The sequence below is a fragment of the Saccostrea echinata genome, unplaced genomic scaffold (genome assembly GCF_033153115.1).
Source record: "Saccostrea echinata isolate AGI-Se365-2 ecotype Australia unplaced genomic scaffold, CSIRO_AGI_Sech_v1 ptg000006l, whole genome shotgun sequence".
Lineage (NCBI taxonomy): Eukaryota > Metazoa > Mollusca > Bivalvia > Ostreida > Ostreidae > Saccostrea > Saccostrea echinata.
The window spans coordinates 8,043,759-8,065,000 of record NW_026889755.1 but is presented as its reverse complement, the minus strand read 5'-3'; the positions used below and the strand labels follow the sequence as shown (position 1 = coordinate 8,065,000).

The window sequence follows — 21,242 nt, the reverse complement described above, 5'->3', positions numbered from 1 at the left end:
CTAGCTTAAATTTATATTTTGTATGAAAAAAAGATACACTTGTGAAACACTGATGCCCCCATGCGGCAGCTAACGGCCGAGGCTAAAGTTTTCTAAAGTAAGTCAAAGAGAAGGTCATAAATTCAAAAAAAAATTAACCCAAAGAAAGTTCTTGTCAGAGATGAAAAATGAAAGTCCTAGCCAAGTTGTTGATAATTTAGTTTATAACTTATCAACAGCTTGGCTATGATTTACAAGTTTATACAAGTTAGTTTATAACTTATCAACAGCTTGGCTATGACTAATAAAAGGTTAGTTCCCAATAGAAGGGCTTGTCACTGTGAAATCATTAGCACGTAAACACTAAAAAGTGTTTGAAAAGTTAAAAGATTTGAACACGGGGAGATCAAAGCTATATATAAGATTTTGATTTGCGTATTATAATAAGGATAATCAAGTTTCCATGTTGCTGAGTATTTGAGACAGTACATGTATTTATTATTTTTTTGGTTAAAATAGATAAACAATTTATGTTTTAGTTCTCGACAATGGCGTGAAGTATACTACACCATATACCCAAGGAATGAATATCACGTGTTTATTCGACGAGCAGTCAGTTGAAATTCTTCCTCAACAACAAACAACTCATAGTACGAAAATGCCAATCACCACCGCCACCAGACTTACAACGACCACAACTACTGAAGCATCAGGTACGACGAGCACAGTAATAACATCATACAGCCCTTCAGAGTGTACATTTAACTATTATTTAATTATACTGGGATTTTAGTACTTTTTTTCTCTCCTTTGGCGAATCAGGAATTTTTCATTAAAAGGAAGGGGTCAGCACCAACTCCAAAAAATTCTAATCGGATTTTTTAATGCAAAAAAACCAGAAGTCTCTGACGAGACTGTAGCTCTACTGGTTGTATTTATAAAGGAAGATAAAAGTAGCACTTTGACTTGAAACTTTGCAACAGCAATAAACAGAATAATGATCCTTGGTTTAGTCTCTTTTGTGGCAAGATTTATTATTATATCAGACTAAAAGTGTAGGAGGAGTAGCCTTTTAAAACAATTTTACAGAAATTTTGATTTAAGTAACCATAGCAACATGATTCAACAAAATCAAAAAACAATAACACCAATTATGTATCTCTGTAGTCTACTTGTATGCCACATTATACTGAAATCAGACAAAAAGTGTAGGAGGAGTAGCGTTTTGAAAGTATTTCAAGAAAATTTCTACTTTTAGTAACCATGGCAACACCGTTCATTGAAATCCAAAACTGGTAAAGAGAATTATGTATCTTAGTTTAGTCTAATTGTGTGCTAAGTTATACTAAAATTAGACCAAAACTGTAGGAGGAGTAGCATTTTGAAGGTATTTCAAGGAAATTTCTATTTTTAGTAACCATGGCAACACTGTTCATCGAAATCCGAAATTGGTACAGAGAATAATGTATCTTAGTGTAGTTTACTTGTGAGCTAAGTAATACTAAAATCAGACCAAAACTGTAGGGGTAGCATTTTGAAGGTATTTCAAGGAAATTCCTATTTTTAGTAACCATGGCAACAATGTTCATCGAAATTAGAAAATCAATATAAAGAATTATGTATCTTAGTGTAGTCTACTTGTTTGCCAAGTTATACTGAAATCAGACCAAAACTGTAAGAGGAGTAGCATTTTGAAAGTATTTCACAGAAATTTCTATTTTTAGTAACCATTGCAACACCATTCATTGAAATCAAAAACCGATACACAGAATTATGTATCTTTTTATAGTCTACTTGTGTGCCAAGTTATATTGAAATCAGATAAAAATTGTAGGAGGAGTAGCATTTTGAAAGTATTTCACAGAAATTTCTATTTTTAGAAACCATGGCAACATCGTTCATTGAAATCAAAAACTGATACACAGAATTACGCATCTTAGTACAGTCTTCTTGTGTGCCAAGTTATATTGAAATCAGATAAAAACTGTAGGAGGAGTAGCATTTTGAAAATATTTCACAGAAATTTCTATTTTTAGTAACCATGGCAACACCGTTCATCGAAATCAAAAACCGATACACAGAATTTCGCATCTTAGTATAGTCTACTTGTGTGCCAAGTTATATTGTAATCAGATAAAAATTGTAGGAGGAGTAGCATTTTGAAAGTATTTCACAGAAATTTCTATTTTTAGTAACCATGGCAACACCGTTCATCGAAATCAAAAACCGATACACAGAATTTCTCATCTAAGTATAGTCTACTTGTGTGCCAAGTTATATTGAAATCAGATCAAAACTGTAGGAGGAGTAGCATTTTGAATGTTTTTCACAGAAATTTCTATTTTTAGTAACCATGGCAACACCGTTCATCGAAATCAAAAACCGATAAACAGAATTTCGCATCTAAGTATAGTCTACTTGTGTGCCAAGTTATATTGAAATCAGATCAAAACTGTAGGAGGAGTAGCATTTTGAATGTTTTTCACAGAAATTTCTATTTTTGATAACCATGGCAACACCGTTCATCGAAATCAAAAACCGATACACAGAATTTCGCATCTAAGTATAGTCTACTTGTGTGCCAAGTTATATTGTAATCAGATAAAAACTGTAGGAGGAGTAGCATTTTGAAAGTATTTCACAGAAATTTCTATTTTTAGTAACCATGGCAACATCGTTCATCGAAATCAAAAACCGATAAACAGAATTATGTATCTTAGTATAGTCTACTTGCGCGCCAAGTTATATTGAAATCAGATCAAAACTGTAGGAGGAGTAGCATTTTGAATGTTTTTCACAGAAATTTCTATTTTTAGTAACCATGGCAACACCGTTCATCGAAATCAAAAACTGATACACAGAATTATGTATCTTAGTGTAGTCTACCTGTGTGCCAAGTTATATTATTGAAATCAGACCAAAACTGTAGGAGGAGTAGCATTTTGAATGTTTTTCACAGAAATTTCTATTTTTAGTAACCATGGCAACACCGTTCATTGAAATCAAAAACCGATACACAGAATTATGTATCTTAGTGTAGTCTACTTGTGTGCCAAGTTATACTGAAATCAGATCAAAACTGTAGGAGGAGTAGCATTTTGAAAAATTGTTTACAGGCGGACGGACAGACAGACGGACGGACGGACACCTTACTATTGCATAAGCTCTTCTGGTCTCTGACCAGTAGAGCTAAAAATGACTACACCAGAAGACCTTTGTCAAAGGTGGAGAACCTGCTTTATATTCATAATTTCATATGTTTACATTTTTCCAAAGGGGCATTGTTACAAAGTGTTTTGAATAAGTTTGTTTATGACCTGCATATGGGGTTTTTGTCTCCCAGTTGATTCTATATGCAAAGGCATGTTCTACGTATGAACAATTTCTAAAACGAGACAAGCTATTGAAAAACAAGTTGATGGATGAATCAAGAATAATTATGAACAGTCTCGTTAGTCATTATTTCGCAAGTTATTTGGTCGATACAATGACCTTGTCATTAAACAAATCCTATCATTTAGTTGAATGCTGACTGACGTTTTTTTTTGCCCCCGGATCGAAGATTCGGGGGTATATAGTTTTTGCCCTGTCCGTCCGTCTGTCTGTTTGTCCGCAAAAACTTTAACATTGACCATAACTTTTGATTGGTTGAAGCTATGGCTTTTATATTTCACATGTGTATTCCTTGTGAGAAGACCTTTCTTTGGGTATCATCATATTTGCCTTGACCTTGGAGTTTGACCCAGTTTTGGAAAATTTTACCAAACTTTTACCTTGGCCATAACTTTTGTACGATTAGAGCTAGGGCTTTCATACTTCACATGTGTAATGCTTGTGAATAGACCTTTCTTTGAATAGCAACACCTTTGACCCTTTGACCTTGACCTAGGAGTTTGACACACTTTTGAAAAACTTTAACCTTTGCCATAACTTTTGAATGATTGGTGCTAGGGCTTTTATACTTCACATTTGTCATCCATGCGACAAGATGTTCCTTTGAATAGCAACAACTTTGACCCTTTGACCTTGACCTAGGAGCTTGACTTACTTTTGAATAACTTTAACCTTGGTCATAACTTCTGAACGATTGGTGCTACGGCTTTCATATTTTACAAGTGTATTTTGTGTTACAAGGTCTTTCTTTGGCCACCATTAATTTTGACTTTGACCTTGATGTTTGACTGACTTTTGAAAATTTTTATCCTTTTCCATATCTATTCAATGGTTGCTGCTAGGGCTTCATATTTCACAGGTATATTCCTCGAGATAACACCTTACTTTGGGTACCAACATATTTGATTTGGATTTGAGAAAGTTTAACCTTTGCTAAAAGTTGCCATACGGGGGCATTAGTGTTACACAAACAAATTTTGTTCATACTGGTTGTTGGGCCATTATTTTCAAATTGAATTGTCTGCAGATTTTTCCCATTCATGACAGGGAACACACGGCGGCTGTGACCGGTCGGCAGGGGATGCTCACTCCTCCATGGCGCCTGATCCCACCTCTGATATTTTTGGAGGTCTGTGGTTGCTTTGCTCCTGATAGTATATTGTTGAAATGGACTTTGAGCTTGAATACTGTTCCTTATCTCTATATTCCATGTTTACATTTTCTCAAAAGGGCATAGTTACAAAGTGTTTCGAATAAATTAGCCGTGTTGCACACGTAAAAATTGAATTGTGTACGGAAGAGAAAATAACTATAATTATAAAAATTGTAATGCTTGTATTTTGTTTTGTATATGTAAACAATGTCATTTAACTTCCATACATATGCATATTAATGGTTTAGATTAATATCGATTCATTTTTCTTTTTCACAGATGCTTCTCCGTCGGGACAAAGTGGAGAGAGCGGGCAAACAAAGCCAGCATGCACGGTTGCTGTAATCTCCATTTTGTGCATCTTATGCTTTATTTACAGAGATATTTTTATTTGAAAACAATCGGATATGAAAGGTTCACGTATCCCTCGTAGTAGGCTCATGTATATCTCGACATATTACTGGCTGAAACCTGGTGATATTTTCTTTCATCCATTTTGTTCAAAAGACGCGTGTGTAGCTTTTCTGTTGAATCCGGTATACGAAATCAATAGTTGTACAAAACACGATCAGTATGAATGTGAATGAAATAGTTTTTTGAAATGAGAGAATCTGGCTTAGGAGAATGTTGCTTGCGCACATTTCTGACGGAAAATTAGTGCCTTTGCGAATAAAAATAAGAACCCTGAAACATTTTGGCAAATATAAAAACCAAACAGAATTCTGATAGATTTTTTTTACTTAGCTTCAGATCCTTAATAAATTAAGAAATCTGCAAAGAAAGTATCAAGAAAACATTGACGTATAAGTAAAAAAAAAAAAAAAAAATGGTGATGAGAAACGATCGAATTTAAGTATTTTTTTACCACAAGGCAAGGAAAGCAACATTGTTGTATGACAGTGGTGTAAATGTAGCAGAAAGAAGAAATACGTAACTGATTATAAAACCAATAAGACCTAAAAAGCTCCCTGCAGAAAACTTGCTTTTGAAAATGGAAAGTAAGAACAACAAGTTTGGCTTTCCAGAAAGCCTGAAATGTCATCTCTTTGGCTTCATTAATGTCACAGAATAAACAGTGGAATGTTATATTATTTTCTCAGCTATTACAGGCAGTAGTATCGCTTTTGAAAAAATGGGGGGGGGGGTGGAGGACAAAAAAAAATCGACGATTTATCTGAACAATCTTTGACAAGGGAAAAAAGGGGCTATCCAAACTCAACATTTTCATTTCTTGGAAGGGAAGGAGGGATTACAACTTTTCCGACAAACATATTTTAAATTATAATACATTCTCATTTGATGATTTGACGTACCATACTGCAACAAAAGGTGGAAGAGGGGTCAAGGGTGCGCCTCTTCAATGTTTGGTGCTATGTGCCTGTATTATTTTACCTGTTGTAAATATGCTTTATTCAGTTTAAATATATTTTGTATAATGTCTGAAAAAAATTCTAACCACTGAATCAAGCACGTTTCAAAGCTATTAGAAATTTAAAACAAAAACTGATTTATTTACCGATTCAGATTTTAATTAACAGACACAGGTTTGTTTGTTTTTTTTAATCAGTCGAACTATGGAAACATGAGGTTATTCAAGTTCAAAATCGGTGAAAAATTAATTTCAACGTAAATAACATATATCATGTTTAGTTACACCCAATCTCGTATTTTTATTTTTTAGCTCAGATACGCCATATATAGCTTTAACAATTATTCCGAAAGAGAAGATGGATAAAAACTTAGCGTTCCTTTTGACTTTAGATCTTAGCCGCCTACTACGGCAGCAAAGAAGTTTTAAAGCGCCAACTTAAAATAATCTGAATCTGAATTAATTCTCAAGACTTTCCTTATTTTCCTCAATCGTATCCTCTGAAGTGACTTGGCCATCGAGCCACTGGGATTTGATTGATTATCGAGCCACTTTGAAAATCAAGGAAAAAATTGAGACACTCATCATGCCCCTCTGCTGCCCATGCAGATTCATGTTCTATCGCTATATTATGTATAATATAAGTACATGTACATGTATACGCTCCTGGGAAAAAATCATGCATAGAAAGCATAGAAAGGTAATAAAATTAAAACGTTACCATTTAAAATTAAGTATTAACACACCGAAAAGAACCCTAATCTACCAACATTGATTTTATAGGCTGTTCCATGAGACACACATTTAAAATTTAAAGTTTTGGCTTTATTTCAAGAATACGAGGAATGATTTTTTTTTTTTTACCTTTTCTCGTTGACAAAAAAAGCAAATTAGAATTGCATAAAGAAAATTATAACAGTTGCTTTCTTTATTAATTCTTAAATTCTGGGCCAGGTAAAAAAAACTATTTATACTTTTCTTATACTTTTCTACAGGGGTAAATTTAAATAAAAAAGAATAAAGTGCACACATCCGAGAATTAAAATACTCATATAATGATTCTTTATGATCTTTATTCCAATGCCTGCAGCACTGAGTTACTTAAACCAGAGACATTTATGTTTCTGCCTAAATTGTGCTTTTAGGTAAAATTTCTTTTCTTCGAAATTTATTTATTTATTTTGAATAAGTTCTGTTTTATTTTTCATATATATATATATATATATATAGGGCATTAATTATCGATTGACTAAAGTGCACATAAAAGTAAAGTTTTTGCCATTGTATATATGCATTTAATGTGAGTTGTTATTTATATGTTTTCACTGTTTTCTTTCGTCGGTAAATCTTGGATCCACGCCTTGGCTTATACATTCAATATGCCATGTTTTGTGTATATTGATCCCTGCGCGCTGACCATCGTTTTACGCAATAGCCTAGATACAATGTTTATGTGTATAAACCGTTAATGAAGACCCACCACCACCCAAGTGATCCTACCTCTATTACTCTTAATGAACACTGGTGTAGTTTTACTTTAAGATGGACCATTTTGTTTAATAATAATAAGACAGACTTTGGTCAATTTTGTTTACATCTCTATATTTAGAAATCGTGTCATCGTCAGTTCCTTTGCCAGACCACCAGCTTATCAATGGCAGCTTACACTAGGGCTTCACTTCCGGTGATTCAAACTTAATGTGTCATCTCCCGAGGGAGATGACAAAAAAGTGAGAACAGATGGAGAGGTGCGAGGACGGAAAACTAAGTCGCTTTGACAGACTGCTTGACAGTTTTGAGAAATCCATTGAAAGTCTTTATCATACTTTTAATAGAAATCTTATAATAAATGATGTTCATGAGAGCAATGTAAATCACATAGGTACATGTACCAGTTCTGATTCAGCAGACGCGCATTTCGACAAATTACATGTATGTCTCTTCCGTGATGCTCATGTCAAACGTTGGAAGTCCGAAATATTTAAACAGGAAAAAAACCTTTTAAATCAGTTAAAAGTAAAAAAAAAAAAAAAAGCTGAAAAGAGGGCGCCAAAGACTGGAGCCAAATACGTCGAAGGATCAGGGTTATGCATGAGGGAGATAATCCTTAATTTTGAAATAAATTTAAGCAATGTTGCACATTGGCTTCTATTTTATTGTATTTTATTTTTTTTTCTGGTTGTTATTTAACTGTTAAAAGTAGTAAAAGAATATCTTGAACTCATTAACTCTAATGTGTTAAAGTTAAACGACCTTTATTAGTTTATATGGATACTTATACATGTATAAACATGATGAACTAAAGTTCTAATGTATGTTATTTACCCCACAAATGACATTTTGTCTGGAAGTTAATAAGAGATAGAGAGAATGAGGTGTTTTAATTGTTATTGTTTGTTATTTTTGTTTAAATTCTAATTTTGTTAACTTGAAGAAAAATATTCAGTAACAAGCAAAATTTAACCATCTTGCTCTTTTTTATTCTGTACTAAAACGATAATTTCCATGAGCAGATAATTGTGTCTTCACTTTCAAGCAAAAAGTTATGTTAGTCTTAAAACAAGCTGTTGCCCTTCTCTGCATTCCATCTCTTCTATTGGGTACACATTTGGATAAATCTTTGTTTGTAGCAACTTATCCGGAATTCTCAGTTTCTACCATACTGGTTCTACAAATAGTGTGTAAAAGCGTTTTCAGTTAGTATCCAACAATATTACGGTAATGCATCACAAGAGAATCTCTCTTACTTTTACTATATCATAAGACTTTAGAGACAATGATAATTCTAAGGACACTCTTACAGTTCGTCATACAGACAACAGTAACTCTTATAATCAAGTTAACATAACCAAAAACAATCGCCGTACAAAATATAAACAAACATTCTATAAATAAACAAGCATTCTGAGAGTATTGCATGAGCAATACTAGTCCCCTACCGGCAAGTGTAATCTGGTTCTGTTCCCGTTAAGAATTGAAAATGCCATAATTCCTTCAAAAATTAATGAAGCGGGACGAAATGCAAACTTGATCTATAACTAATCAAGGTAAAGCCACATACCAAAAACCAGCTCAATATCTACAAGCGTTTAGAAGAAAATTGCGGAAAACCTGTAAAAATTGAAAAGGCCGTAATTCCGTCAAAAATCAATGAAGCGGAACGAAATGCAAACGTGATCTGTAACTCATCAAGATACACTCACATACCAAAAATCAGCTCAATATCTGCAAGCGTTGAGGAAAAAAGTGCGGAAAACCAAGTGGGACAGACAGACGGACAGACTCGGAGGAAACCTATAGTCCCCTCCGGTTTCACCGGTAGGGGACTTATAAAATCTTTGTAGGGGAAATAACCTAGGAATGTAGGACAAAATGCAAGTTGGCAATGCAGACACAACAGTATGCACCGAGATACAATTGTCTTGAGTGATGTACGGTTATTTCTTGTAGTCGCCGATTCAGTTTAGTTGTTCAGATAAGAAAACTGGATTAAATCTCTTCTGACGTATGTTTAAACGAGCGTTATCTTTGAATGGAGCGACCAACCAGGCTTTTAACAGTTTAAGGATATGCACTCTTCTATTATGTATTTATTTATATATTCCCAACAATCAAATTGAAATTGAATTACAAGAGCAGGCCCTACGTATGACCGAGTTCTAAAACGAAACAAGCTACTGACGAACGAGTTGATTAAACAAGAATGTCAACAGTCTCGTTTTAATTATAAAGTCAACATTTCGCATGATCTATGGTCGATACATTAAATATTATTAATATAGTATATTCAGTATTGGCTGATTGATTGTATGTTGTTTCACGTCCCATTTGAGAATTTTTCACTCATAAAGAGACGTCACCATACACCAGTGAAGGGCTTCAAATTAAGACCTCTACTCTTGAACAGTGAGGGTTCTTTATCGTGTCAACGCCTACCGTGACTGGGCCTCGGTTTTTAAGGTCTCATCCGATGGACCCGCAACTTTCACTTCAAAGTGCCGAGAACTTGGCGAAGAAACAATTGCTACCTATTTTTTATCGACTTAGTCGCGGCCTTGATTCGAACACACAACCATCCGATCACGGATCGAGCGCTCTTCCGACTGATCTACCGTGACGGTGAGTATATTAAGTAAATTTTTGTGTAGCATACCACATTTAACTTCGTAGACCAGTATTGATTCCATCTATTGACTCCTTCATTTTTAAGTCATCTATTGCCTCCTTCATATTTAGGTCATAGGCGCATTCTCTGCACCAGTGTGTTCAAGGGCATGGCGTTGGCGTGGTGACAAGGCAGGTGTATATCCTGTTGCTGAAAATTTTCCTTCAAAGCAATTTTTTTTTCTTGTAGACTTGCTGAGCAAGAAAACTTCTTTAATTAGCTTTTGAGCAGGCATTCAGTGCATCTTTTGATATTATTTTTTCTTTTTTACTTTGTCAGATATCCGTTGCATGTCTCGTGGTCCGTCTATCTCTATAATAGGTCCCCCAAACAGTTCAGTTGAAATGATTTATTTAGTGCGGAGTAACATGTAGCTGATGCTTGCGTTCCTAACAAAGTATCTACCGATGCAAGCAGAAGTGCTACTGCCTTCCCAAAGTCTATTATTGTCAGCATGATGGCAGAAGTGTCTGCGTTGTTTATATTCAAGGAGATGGTGTTTTTTTTTCCGAGAAGGGGATTCAAGGATAGAAAGTATGCTGCTGTAGTTGTGGCACTGGAGGTTGTGGTTGTAGTGTCTGGGCTCGTAGTAGTATCTTTAATGATGATGTGGTGTTTAAAGGTGTGTTTATTTCCGTGATGCTAGAAGATAATTCACCATAGATGCCGTGGTTGCTGTTGCCGATGGATTCGATCTGTTGACTGTTAAAGAGGTTCTTTTGGTTTCCATGGCATTGAATGTTAGACTGCTTGTCATATTGGAGGAATCTTTCGAGTTGCTGATGGCAACAGGCTGGGTGTTGGTGGTGGTAGATGTATATATCTGACTACTGAGCTGTTGCTTGTCCGTCTTGAGTATTGTTCGCAGATGAGACTGGTGCAGTTATTCCAGATTTACGGATATTCTTTTTGCCTTCCCCTGAGTTTGTGTGTGCTTTGGCATGAAGACTTTGTTCCAGGCCCTGGGCTGTTACGTGGAAATTAACTTTATTTACAATCACTTAAGTTAGTACAGGTACAAACGCTCACAAAAAATCCTTTAGTAAAGGGGATTCAAGTCTGTTAAAGTAGAGGCTTACACCCTCTTTTTATTGGAGACTGGAGACAATAAAAAAGTGAGTGAAAATTGAATGACATCTTGCAAAAATCATCGCAAAACTACTGGGCCACCGTTACCAACTTAATTACATCCCCACGAACAATTTCTGCTCAACATATTCGTTCTCTGAATCTGCAGTGTATACGATTTACCCAAGAAATTACGTGCCCACGATCCACAAATTTTGGATATCCTCGAACATCGACCCCTTCGAATATTATTATACCACAGTAAATTGGGGAAAATTTTTTTCATGTACGAGATGAAGCAGGTCAATAAAGAAAATGTTTTGAAATAATGATTGTTGTTGAAAAAAATTCTTTAGGAATTTATTGGACACTTCGGTACAAGTAAAGCAAGCATTAACATGTTTAGTTTTCTTTTCTGTTCAACATCCCTTATTTGAGTTTTTCACTCATTTTTGGACGCCACCACTTGCCGGTGGAGGGCTTCAAATTTAGACCTTACTAGGCACACAGGGCCATTGAGCAGCGAGGGATCTTTTTGCCAGCACCTACTGCGAAACGGGACCTCAATTTATACGGCCTCATCCAAAGGACCGGTCTCCACGTTCCACGGTTGGATTGGAATTCCTCGCTCCGCGACTATAGAACAAACCCTCTAACCACTGAGCCACGCGGGCGACGGATAAAAGACACTATAGACTTTTTAATTTCTGCTAGTTTTCATCCGAAGGACAATATTTAAACGACAGAACGTTCTATCTGAGGAGGCCATTAAAGTTCATATTGCATTTTTCGACGACGTATTTTTTTTTGGAGAAGCATTTAAAACATTGTACACTTTTACAACATCATACGTTATAATCAAAATCCATCAAAACATTGTATTGTCCATACATTTCCTATGTTCCCGCCGTCACGGTAGCTCAGTCAGTAGAGCGCTTGATAGGTGATCGGATGGTTGTGTGTTCGAATCACAGCCGCGACTGACCAAAGTCGATTAAAAATAAGTAGTAACTGCTCCTTCGCCGAGCGCTGTTTGAAGTGGAAGTTGGATGTTTTAATCGACCATTTGCCGACTCTACAGCCCATCAAATTTGAGTCACTAGCACATACACGTTGGCTTCTTAAAACGTTGTTTCGGTCCCCTATCCGAGAAAAAAAGGAGTTTCAGACTTTAAACCAACCCTTTCAATCATTCCCAAATAATCTTTGAATTCCCGATCCAAAAGAAAAATATCATTTCTGTTTGCCCAGTCTTAAAGCCCACTTTCAAACCCCGACAAATGTTTGTTTAAAATAGCTGCATCATGTTCTTTCCATCCGCCAAGTAAGGTCACCGTATCTCAACAATAAAACCATCGGAAGCAATTAGCCTCATTGGCTTAACCATGGGACGACCCTTAAAATACTGAAAGATTTTCCTTGAAAGGTGTATTTTGAACTTTTCTGAATGTAAATATAAGTTTCATTAACCAAAAGAATGGCGGTGTTTTCTTTCCCAAAAGCCAATTAGTTCTCTTGCAAAATTAACGAACTTGTATGAAGTTCGAAAATGTTCCCCTGGAGAAATGGTTATATCCGATATATTGTGGTACAAAATGAGCCAACAACGCTTTTTGGCATGCTTTACAATGCTACATACACAGTTGCTAGTTTTGATATTAAAAATTGTTTTTTAGCGTACTCTAGACAGACAAGTTCTCAGTTTGGGAAGCAAATGCCAATTGCAGTTCTGACAGCATATTTCCGATTTCGTAAATTGTTTCCTATCGCGGAACAAACGTCATCAAATTGCTCTTGGGTTAAGTCTAAAAACAACTTTCAAGGTTTCCATTTTCAAAGTCAGTGTGATGTCCATGTCTGTCTTAAAAAGGTGTAATCTGCATTTGACCAACTGCTGCAAAATATCGAAAGAAGACGTAGAAATTGGTTTGCGTTTTAATCGAAAAGAATATTTTTGGAATTTGAAAATTTTAATGGAACCATTTTCTGCCAAATAACTTGGGCAACATCTCGCATTGTCGTAAAATACAATAGAATGTTTAATTTCATTCAGAAAGATAAACGTTCAGAATTCTGGATTCTTCTTGTTTTCTCATCATACCACAAAATCTTCGGGACTTGGTGCCAAAATATAAACACGTTTACCTAGACATCCACCTGTGACGATACATGTCCACATGACCTATTGTAATTCTAAACAGGTCATGAAGTTGTTAATCGAATGTAAACGAAGGCAGCGAACACATACAAAATAACAATACTTAGAAAGTGTACAGCTCAAGGTTGTTCAGCAAAGATATTTTCACTCAGCCTTATATTCACATTGTATTCCTAATTCGACTCAACAAGACCCCCCCCCCCCCCCCCCTGAAAACGAGAACCACGTTTTAGTTGGAAGGAAAGGTCATATATATGATACTTAAGAAGTGAAAAAAAGCCGCTCAACCACCCCACCCCCAAACGTTGGGGTTTTTTGCCTAGGGTAACAACATCCCCCACCCTCCCGGAAAAAATCCTGGATTGCGCCTCTGCAGGTGTCCTTAATAGTCAGATAGTTTCCTGCCAGTAAGATTTCCAGTTTTGATTAATATCAATATAAATATCAGACGTTACGCACTGTGTTGGTGACGCTTTGAATTGATTTTCCTTCTAATGAGAATATCGGCATGCATTACTCTATAATTGTGTAAATAAATAATACCTCTTGAGTACTTTGATTCAAAATAAATTAGAAAATCTTTTGAAACTCGGAAATATGTCATTATTTTTTATTTTATCTACATTAAGATATTAATACCTTTGATATTTATGCATAGACACACATGTAGACTGGTAACGTTTGAGGCATATACTCAAAATTGTAATACATATATGAGCGATTTATAAAATTGTAATATTGATAGTTTTTATATCAGTCGGCGGGAAAAAGAATCGTCTTTATGACATCATAAGTAATTTGACGTAAAAATCGTTAGATCTGAGTGAATACGCCCTTTAACGCATGAAGATAGAAGGTAGACTTCGGAAAAAAAGAGGGGATAAATTCAAAGTTTGATCAGGAAAGGGTGTTTATGGAGATGTGTTGTATATTTTTAAAGTACTGGAAATTTGATTTACACAAATATCTATCAAAAACAGATGCTTACAAGAGTTCTTGAAAAATTTTAGGTTCATTTTTAAATCCTTTTCAAACGTTTTAGCATTTATTTGAAACTCATATCATATAAAACCCCTATGTCACGTTATGTTTTTTTTTTAAACATTGTGATTCCATATAACCCTTACTGTTTGATTTTTTTAGTCCGTCGTATAAATTTCAGAAAAAATATGCAATTTAATTCTGAAAGGAGTGTATCAAGGATCTGCTTAAACATTATTTTATGAATTTCAATGCATAAAAATAGCTCATGTGGAATTTCGCATGTTTTTACTTGTCCGTCACAGGAAATCTTTCACGGTTTCATGGCGTCTCATAATATAAACTAGCCCTATTTAGTCCAAGTTTATAAGACTTATTTTTATTTCAATTCCTATTATTTTACTCATGGTCTATAATCTCCTACTATGCTTTTTATTAATTGGTTCCAAAACGTTTTTTGTCTCAAAATATGATACGAAATTCTAACTAAATCTCTGTCTACTCAAATGTCCTCGACAGTGTTTCTAATGTTTTTTTCTGTGATTTTAAATGCTATGGTACCGAACTCGTACTCTTTGAAAACAATTATTTCAAACACTTGATAAGTTTTCAAAAAAACTCTTTATTCTCTAAAAATTATACCCATATTAGACTTTCCTGTTCCTTTGTTTTGCAACAGAAATGATATTCAATGAATTAATGAAGAAGTTTAATTGTTCTACTAATTTGTCTATCTACAGGATTTTGACGTGATCTGCACTTATGACGTCTCGCGACAAAAAAGCGCAGATGTTCACGGTTTAGATTCACCTTAATTAAGACACATCAACACATTCATTGTTAAACCCAGAAAATTGTAAATGGAGGGGATGCACAAAATGAAAGGGGGAGAGGGGGTAGAGGGAATTCACAACCTGACTGCTTAGACAGTTTTTACAGTCTACATCCCATTTACATTTCCTTTTCCTCTTTGGGAGACATGGGAAAGTTTGAAGACTTACAATTCATCAGTACATACTAATTTTTATGAAGGCTTTTGTTCATTTCTCAAGTGTAGTTTTGTCTGCAAAAAGATGGAGGTGGTGGTGGTGGGTGGGTGGGGGGTTCTGACCACTCCTCTGGATCCGCCCTTGGAATGACGCACATGTTACGTATACAGTATGATTATAAACAGATAACGATATGGGACAAACTTTAAATTTTAAAAAATCGGAACAATACGTGGTATGCATATTTTTTTTTTATATTGCCAATTACCGTCGGCAAATTGAATTCAAATACCGAAAATTTCTGCTATCTAAATCAAAAATGAATTTGATTACATTAGATATAAATGTATGTTTTTGCTGAATTGTGGCAAATGAACAGTTTATAAGGGGTTATTGTATACAGTTGTCATAGACAATATGAAGGGAGCGAATCAAAGAAATACATGTATAGCTTTCATTAAAAGGTAATCAATTTAAAACAACAATATATTATGCATACCAGCGCAATTTTTCATGTCGACAAAACTAAGGCCTATATACTAATTCTTCAGTGTGTTTTAAGAAAAAGAAATGGTGTTATCAATGTTGAATTGCTAGCAACGCTCCCGTCCCGTTCGATTCAGTACGATATACAGAGATGCAGAATCGGCTTTAAAAAGTTTAGGGAGGGGGTAAAAAGTATCAAATTAAGACAATTTTTAGGACAGAAAAATTCGACGAGAACAAAAAATGTATATTATTATCATTCAAAAACATGCATTAGTAAAGGGAAGAAAATAGTTTCTCTCTCTCTTTTATTCAGTCTTTTACATTAAAATATTTCGGGGTGAAGTCTCCTCAGAGACCCCATTTTAATCCGCGACAGGTGTGCCTACGGCTCTTTGGATTGGATAGCATAGATATTATACATTAAAATTAAGAATTACATTTTTTTTTTTAAAGAATTAAAAAAAAAAAGAATAAAAAAACCCTTATTTTTTTTCTAAACATATTTGGTAAATTTAATCTTCTTGGCTCTAAACAAAATTGATCTAAAAGTATTCCTTATTTTTCCCCTTGTTGGGGGGTGGGGTAATCTTAAATGATATTGTTTCACATGTACCTAAAAGAGGACCCCCAGCCATTATGTTGTCTATGAAACATTCAATAATAAATTCAAATTTCATTCCTTATTAGATGACATATGTATAGATATATTGTATGATAACTATTTTTATCGTTCCTTAATATATTAGTTTACATATAAATTATAAAATTTGTATCATATATTGGTACAGGTATGTCAAATTGCTCAACGATCAAAGAAAAGAGAGAGGAAATACGCAGAGAACAAAAGAGAAAATGGAAACAAAAACAAAAATTATTGAGACCAGCAAAGGAGTTGTCTCAATCTATAGCTGCTGTAAAGAAGAGGCAGCAGAGAGAGAGGCTTGCTCGGAAAAAAGAGGAAGAACGTGAAAAAAGACAACAAGCTACAGAAAGAAAGCGGAAAAGTAGGGCAGTCCTTAAGAGTAAACAGATTCAAGAGAAATTAAAGAAGGAAGAAAAACACAGAGAAACAAAGACGATGGCGAGAAAAGAAAAAAATACTCAAGCAACACAATCTTCCGCTCACACAAGAGGAACAACAAATATTTCAAAATAAAATGAGCAAATCCCGTGCAATAAGAAAGTTAAAGGAAGCTCTTCCTAGGACACCTCTAAAACGTATTGCAACTGTAAAGGCGTACTTGTCCTCAAAGAAATCACCCACGGTTAAGGAACTACAGCGTAGAAAGGTTGTACCATCACCGGAAGAACGCAAAGAATTGGAAATGAATGAATCGGTTATACAGGATGTGAAATCTTTCTTGAATTCGGTGAAATTTAAGAGGAGTGATAAGTCGCGGGAAGTCGTCGACATTCTAGCTGCATCTGTATCAGGACCATTAGTTCAAAAATCTAGGGCCAAAGTTGACCTTGCGAGAAAACTCGGAATGCCAGTTAGAAGGATCTCAAAGGGTGTTCGAATCCGACAACGAGTTTTGTATTCAGAACAATCATCCTTTGAGTTTACAAAAAGGAAAACAAGGTCAGATAAACTAACTGAAGAAGTTCAAGAAAAAGTATATGATTTTTGGTGTCTACCTGAAAATTCGCGGCACACTGGAAATAAAACTGATGTCAAGCGTGTCCGAATAGGTCCAAAAACTTACTGTAGCCATGCTATTCAAATTCTAGAAAAAACACAGAGTGAACTGTTCATGTCTTTTAACCAACATTATCCTGAAATTCAGATTTCACATAGAACATTTGAAAAATGTAAGCCATATTTTGTCCGATCTGCAAGGAAAAAGGATAGAACAACATGCTGCTGCAGGTATCATCTAGAGAGCAAGTTTTTGTTCAACGCTTTCAAGGCACGTAGAAATCAGTTGGCAAACGATGGGTTGCTGGACGAAAACACATTTAAGGTTTACAAAACAATTTCGGAATTATGTGAAGATACGATGTGCCATACGGAGGATGGAAATTTACATTTGAAAGACTGTTTAGAAAGAAGCTGTGAAAAATGCGGTGTTCATTTGCTGAAATTTTGTGACGCTGAATTAGATATGTCTGACGATTCGCCAGATGTAAACTGGAAAAAATTCGAGTATGTTGACATCAAAACAAAAAATGGCACCAAGAAGAAACTGACATTGGTAGACAAAATAACAAAGTCCGGTGAGATGATAAAGTATTTTAAGAAGGTGTTGGGGTTTTTCCCAGGTCATCATTTCAGGGCCAAATGGCAAACGGATCAGCTGAAAAATCTTGCCGAAAACTTACCGGAAAACGAATGTTTAACAGTTCATGATTTCTCAGAAAACTACCGATGTAGTGAGAAGATTGAAATCCAGTCAAACTATTTTCAACGAACTGAGGTTTCCATTCACATTTCACTGATTTATAGACATGCTATTTTAGAAGTTGACGGTGTATCGAGCACCCCCGATGACCCTTATATTATTTGTGAACATTTTTTTCTTATTTCTCCTGACGAAAAGCACGACCATCATTTTGTTAAATGTGTTCAGAAATTGATATCTGAATATTTGCAGTCCATCAATTACCCGCTCTCTACAATGCATGAGTTTTGTGACGGATGTCAAAGCCAATATAAAAGCAGGAACTGTTTGGGAAATCTCGTTCATTCCGTTGACGAGCTTGGATATCAGAAAATGATACGAAATTATTTTGAAAGTAGCCATGGTAAAGGACCACAGGATGCAGCGGGAGGTTTGCTTAAGAACCAAGCTGATATGGCCGTTATCCGCGGGAAAGCTCAAATAAGATCTGCGCTTGATTTATTTAATTTTGCAGAGGCTAATCTCAGGACACCGCGATCTCATGCCTGCAAAAGAAGAATATTTCGATATATTGAAGAAATCCCGAGGTTTGAAGAGAACTTTCAGCCAATTAAAGGAATTCGAGCCGTACATCGAGCAGAAACATCTAAAGACGGGAAAATCATATTACGTAATATGTCGTGTTACTGCGACAGTTGTCTAGAAGGGGAAAAGTGTGAAAATTTACCTCAAGTTGGACTTTCCAAAGAAATGAAAATGAAGTCGAATAGCGAATCTACACATCAGGATCCTGACATTTCTGAGGAAGAATATACCGAGGCAGAAACACTCTCAGATTTTATTACTGAAGGAACAGTGTTTGCTGTTCTGTGCACAGGGGATGACGACAATGACTTTTATCTTTTACAAGCCACATCAAAGAGCAAAACTCTACGGAAAGCCAAAACAGACAAGTGGGGTGGATCGTTTGTTGCAGGGTCAACAGTCATCCACGGAAAATATTTTGCTAAAAAGGAAAACTCAATCTTGGACTATAAGCTAATAAAACGCCCAGTAGCCATGGTTCCAAGTGCATCTGTACTGTTTATATGCCAAAATGTATCTATACAAAACGAAATTCTTCACCTAACCGAAGAGGAAAATGAAGATATCCTGGAATGCGTCGATTTGTGCGTGTTAACACACTAAATTAATATTAAATGGCATCTAAATATTTTTTAGAATTGATTTCAAACCTGTATTTTTAACAAATTTAAAGAAAGTTAATTAATACGGTAAAGAACAGTTTTGCCTGTTTTTGACATGAACGTTTTTCACGCTACATAATAAACATATTCACTCATTAAACTTCCAGTTTCTTTTCATTTTATTTTATTTTATTTTTTTACTTTTAACATAGAAATGGATTTAAGGGAACTCTGAATTCTAATGAAAACTTTTTTTTTACTTTGAGATCTTTTATATAAACGTGTAGATACTTCAATTTCAACAAGGGTACTAGTACTTAGCTACAACATTCACCAAGAAAAAATATATAAAGATGTTTAAGGTATGTCACTCGTCAGCCTTTTAGAAAATTTCAGTCAGAACCTCTTACTTAAAAACTATTTATTGCAATTCAATCTTTTTAACATAATTAAATTAAACAATGTAAAATGTTCAATACTCAATTAAAAAACTGCTCAAAAATTCATAAAGAAGCAAGATCTATAGGGGACTATTTCTTTTGTGGAAGGATATTTAGAAGAAAATTCTGCAAATCTACACATTTATTAAAATTAATATCTTGGAACTTTAGCCTCACATACTTTTACTCAGAGAATATTTTCCGTTATAATACGCCTGGAATATTAAATATAGGTCTCAATTTATATTTTTATAACAAAATTTACACCTTCGCTCAACAAACTTTGCCAAGAATTGAAGATATATTAAGGAAGTTGAGATAAAATTTACACAGTTTTTTGCCAGAAAATCGCATATTTTGACCAATATTTCAAAATTTACATCACTGACCCCAACTTTTTCTTTCATTATTTTAAACTACTCGATACTTTTGACCGATCAGCACTTAAGTCGTAAAAAGTTTGATACAAGAAAATATTCTATTGCCTATTTAGATTTTAAATACCCCAAATATGAAACGTTTTTAGTGCAAAAAGGTCACACAATAATTTACGCGCATTAATTTGCATGATTTGTTCAATGATAAATATTATTCAAACTATTTTACGTAAAATAAGATTAAGTTTGTTGCCATGGTTACATCTGATAAAATATGATAACGGTTAAAGTGATTAACCAAAGAGTTACAATTTAAGTACAGAAAGGTCAACTTAATTGTACCATATCTCAGTTTAATGCACACTGACCCCCCATTTTCTCTGCGATTTTGAGTCATACTATACGAGTACTTATCCAAAATATACTTCTAAAAAAATCCTTGATATAACAAATTTCACGAGTGACATACCTTAAAGAAAATGAAGTATTCGCTCATGTTTACGTACATGCAATTAATGTATTCAGGGTTTTTTTGGTCAATATTACTTTCATTTTATTTCAAATTGTGTCATTTACTGAAGATTTCCATTTATTCCAACTTACGTAAAAGGGCAGATCACTTTAAATTCATAAAACATATGGATTAGAACTCTTCAGTATGCAGTTAAACCTTTATGAAAGTTTTACTAAGTCGCTGATTGATATGAGTAATTTTTACGTCCCGTTTACGTGACGTTTAACGTCATTTATAACGTTACCAAATGTGACACCAACACCGTGCGTAACGTCATCAATATTTTTTGGCCCTCTATACATGCTTTAAATAAAATATAATTTCCATCAACATCACTCTTTTCTGCAAGAGGTTTGAAATCAAAGTTATTGTAAACTAGAATTGCAATTCCCCTAGGTTTTGTGGAATATGAGCTGAAAAAGCACTGGTATTCCCACAATTAAATTTCTTACTTCATTTTCAACGTCACATGAAAAAGGTGTATCTTAACAATAAATGTTATATTTCAGGACTCTTATCCAGTCTTAGGTAATTGAAGACATCCTTGCGCTTTGCAATATCACCTAAACCTTGGCAGTTCACTGAAATAATTTTAAAGTATTTTTCAAAGAATTTTGAAAGCTTTGTTTAGGGATTAT

General features: G+C 34.7%; 1 protein-coding gene across 1 annotated transcript in view; it reads left to right on the top strand.

Annotated features, from left to right (window-relative positions):
• The window catches only part of LOC133180252 (uncharacterized), a 12,655-nt gene extending 7,422 nt beyond the window's left edge, over positions 1-5,233 (top strand). Inside the window, exons 4-5 of the mRNA XM_061314795.1 lie at positions 519-692; positions 4,805-5,233. Of these exons, the coding sequence (XP_061170779.1) occupies positions 519-692; positions 4,805-4,920 (290 nt within the window). The 3' untranslated portion in view covers positions 4,921-5,233. The remainder of the gene's footprint in view (positions 1-518; positions 693-4,804) is intronic.
• Positions 5,234-21,242: the final 16,009 nt, after the last annotated feature.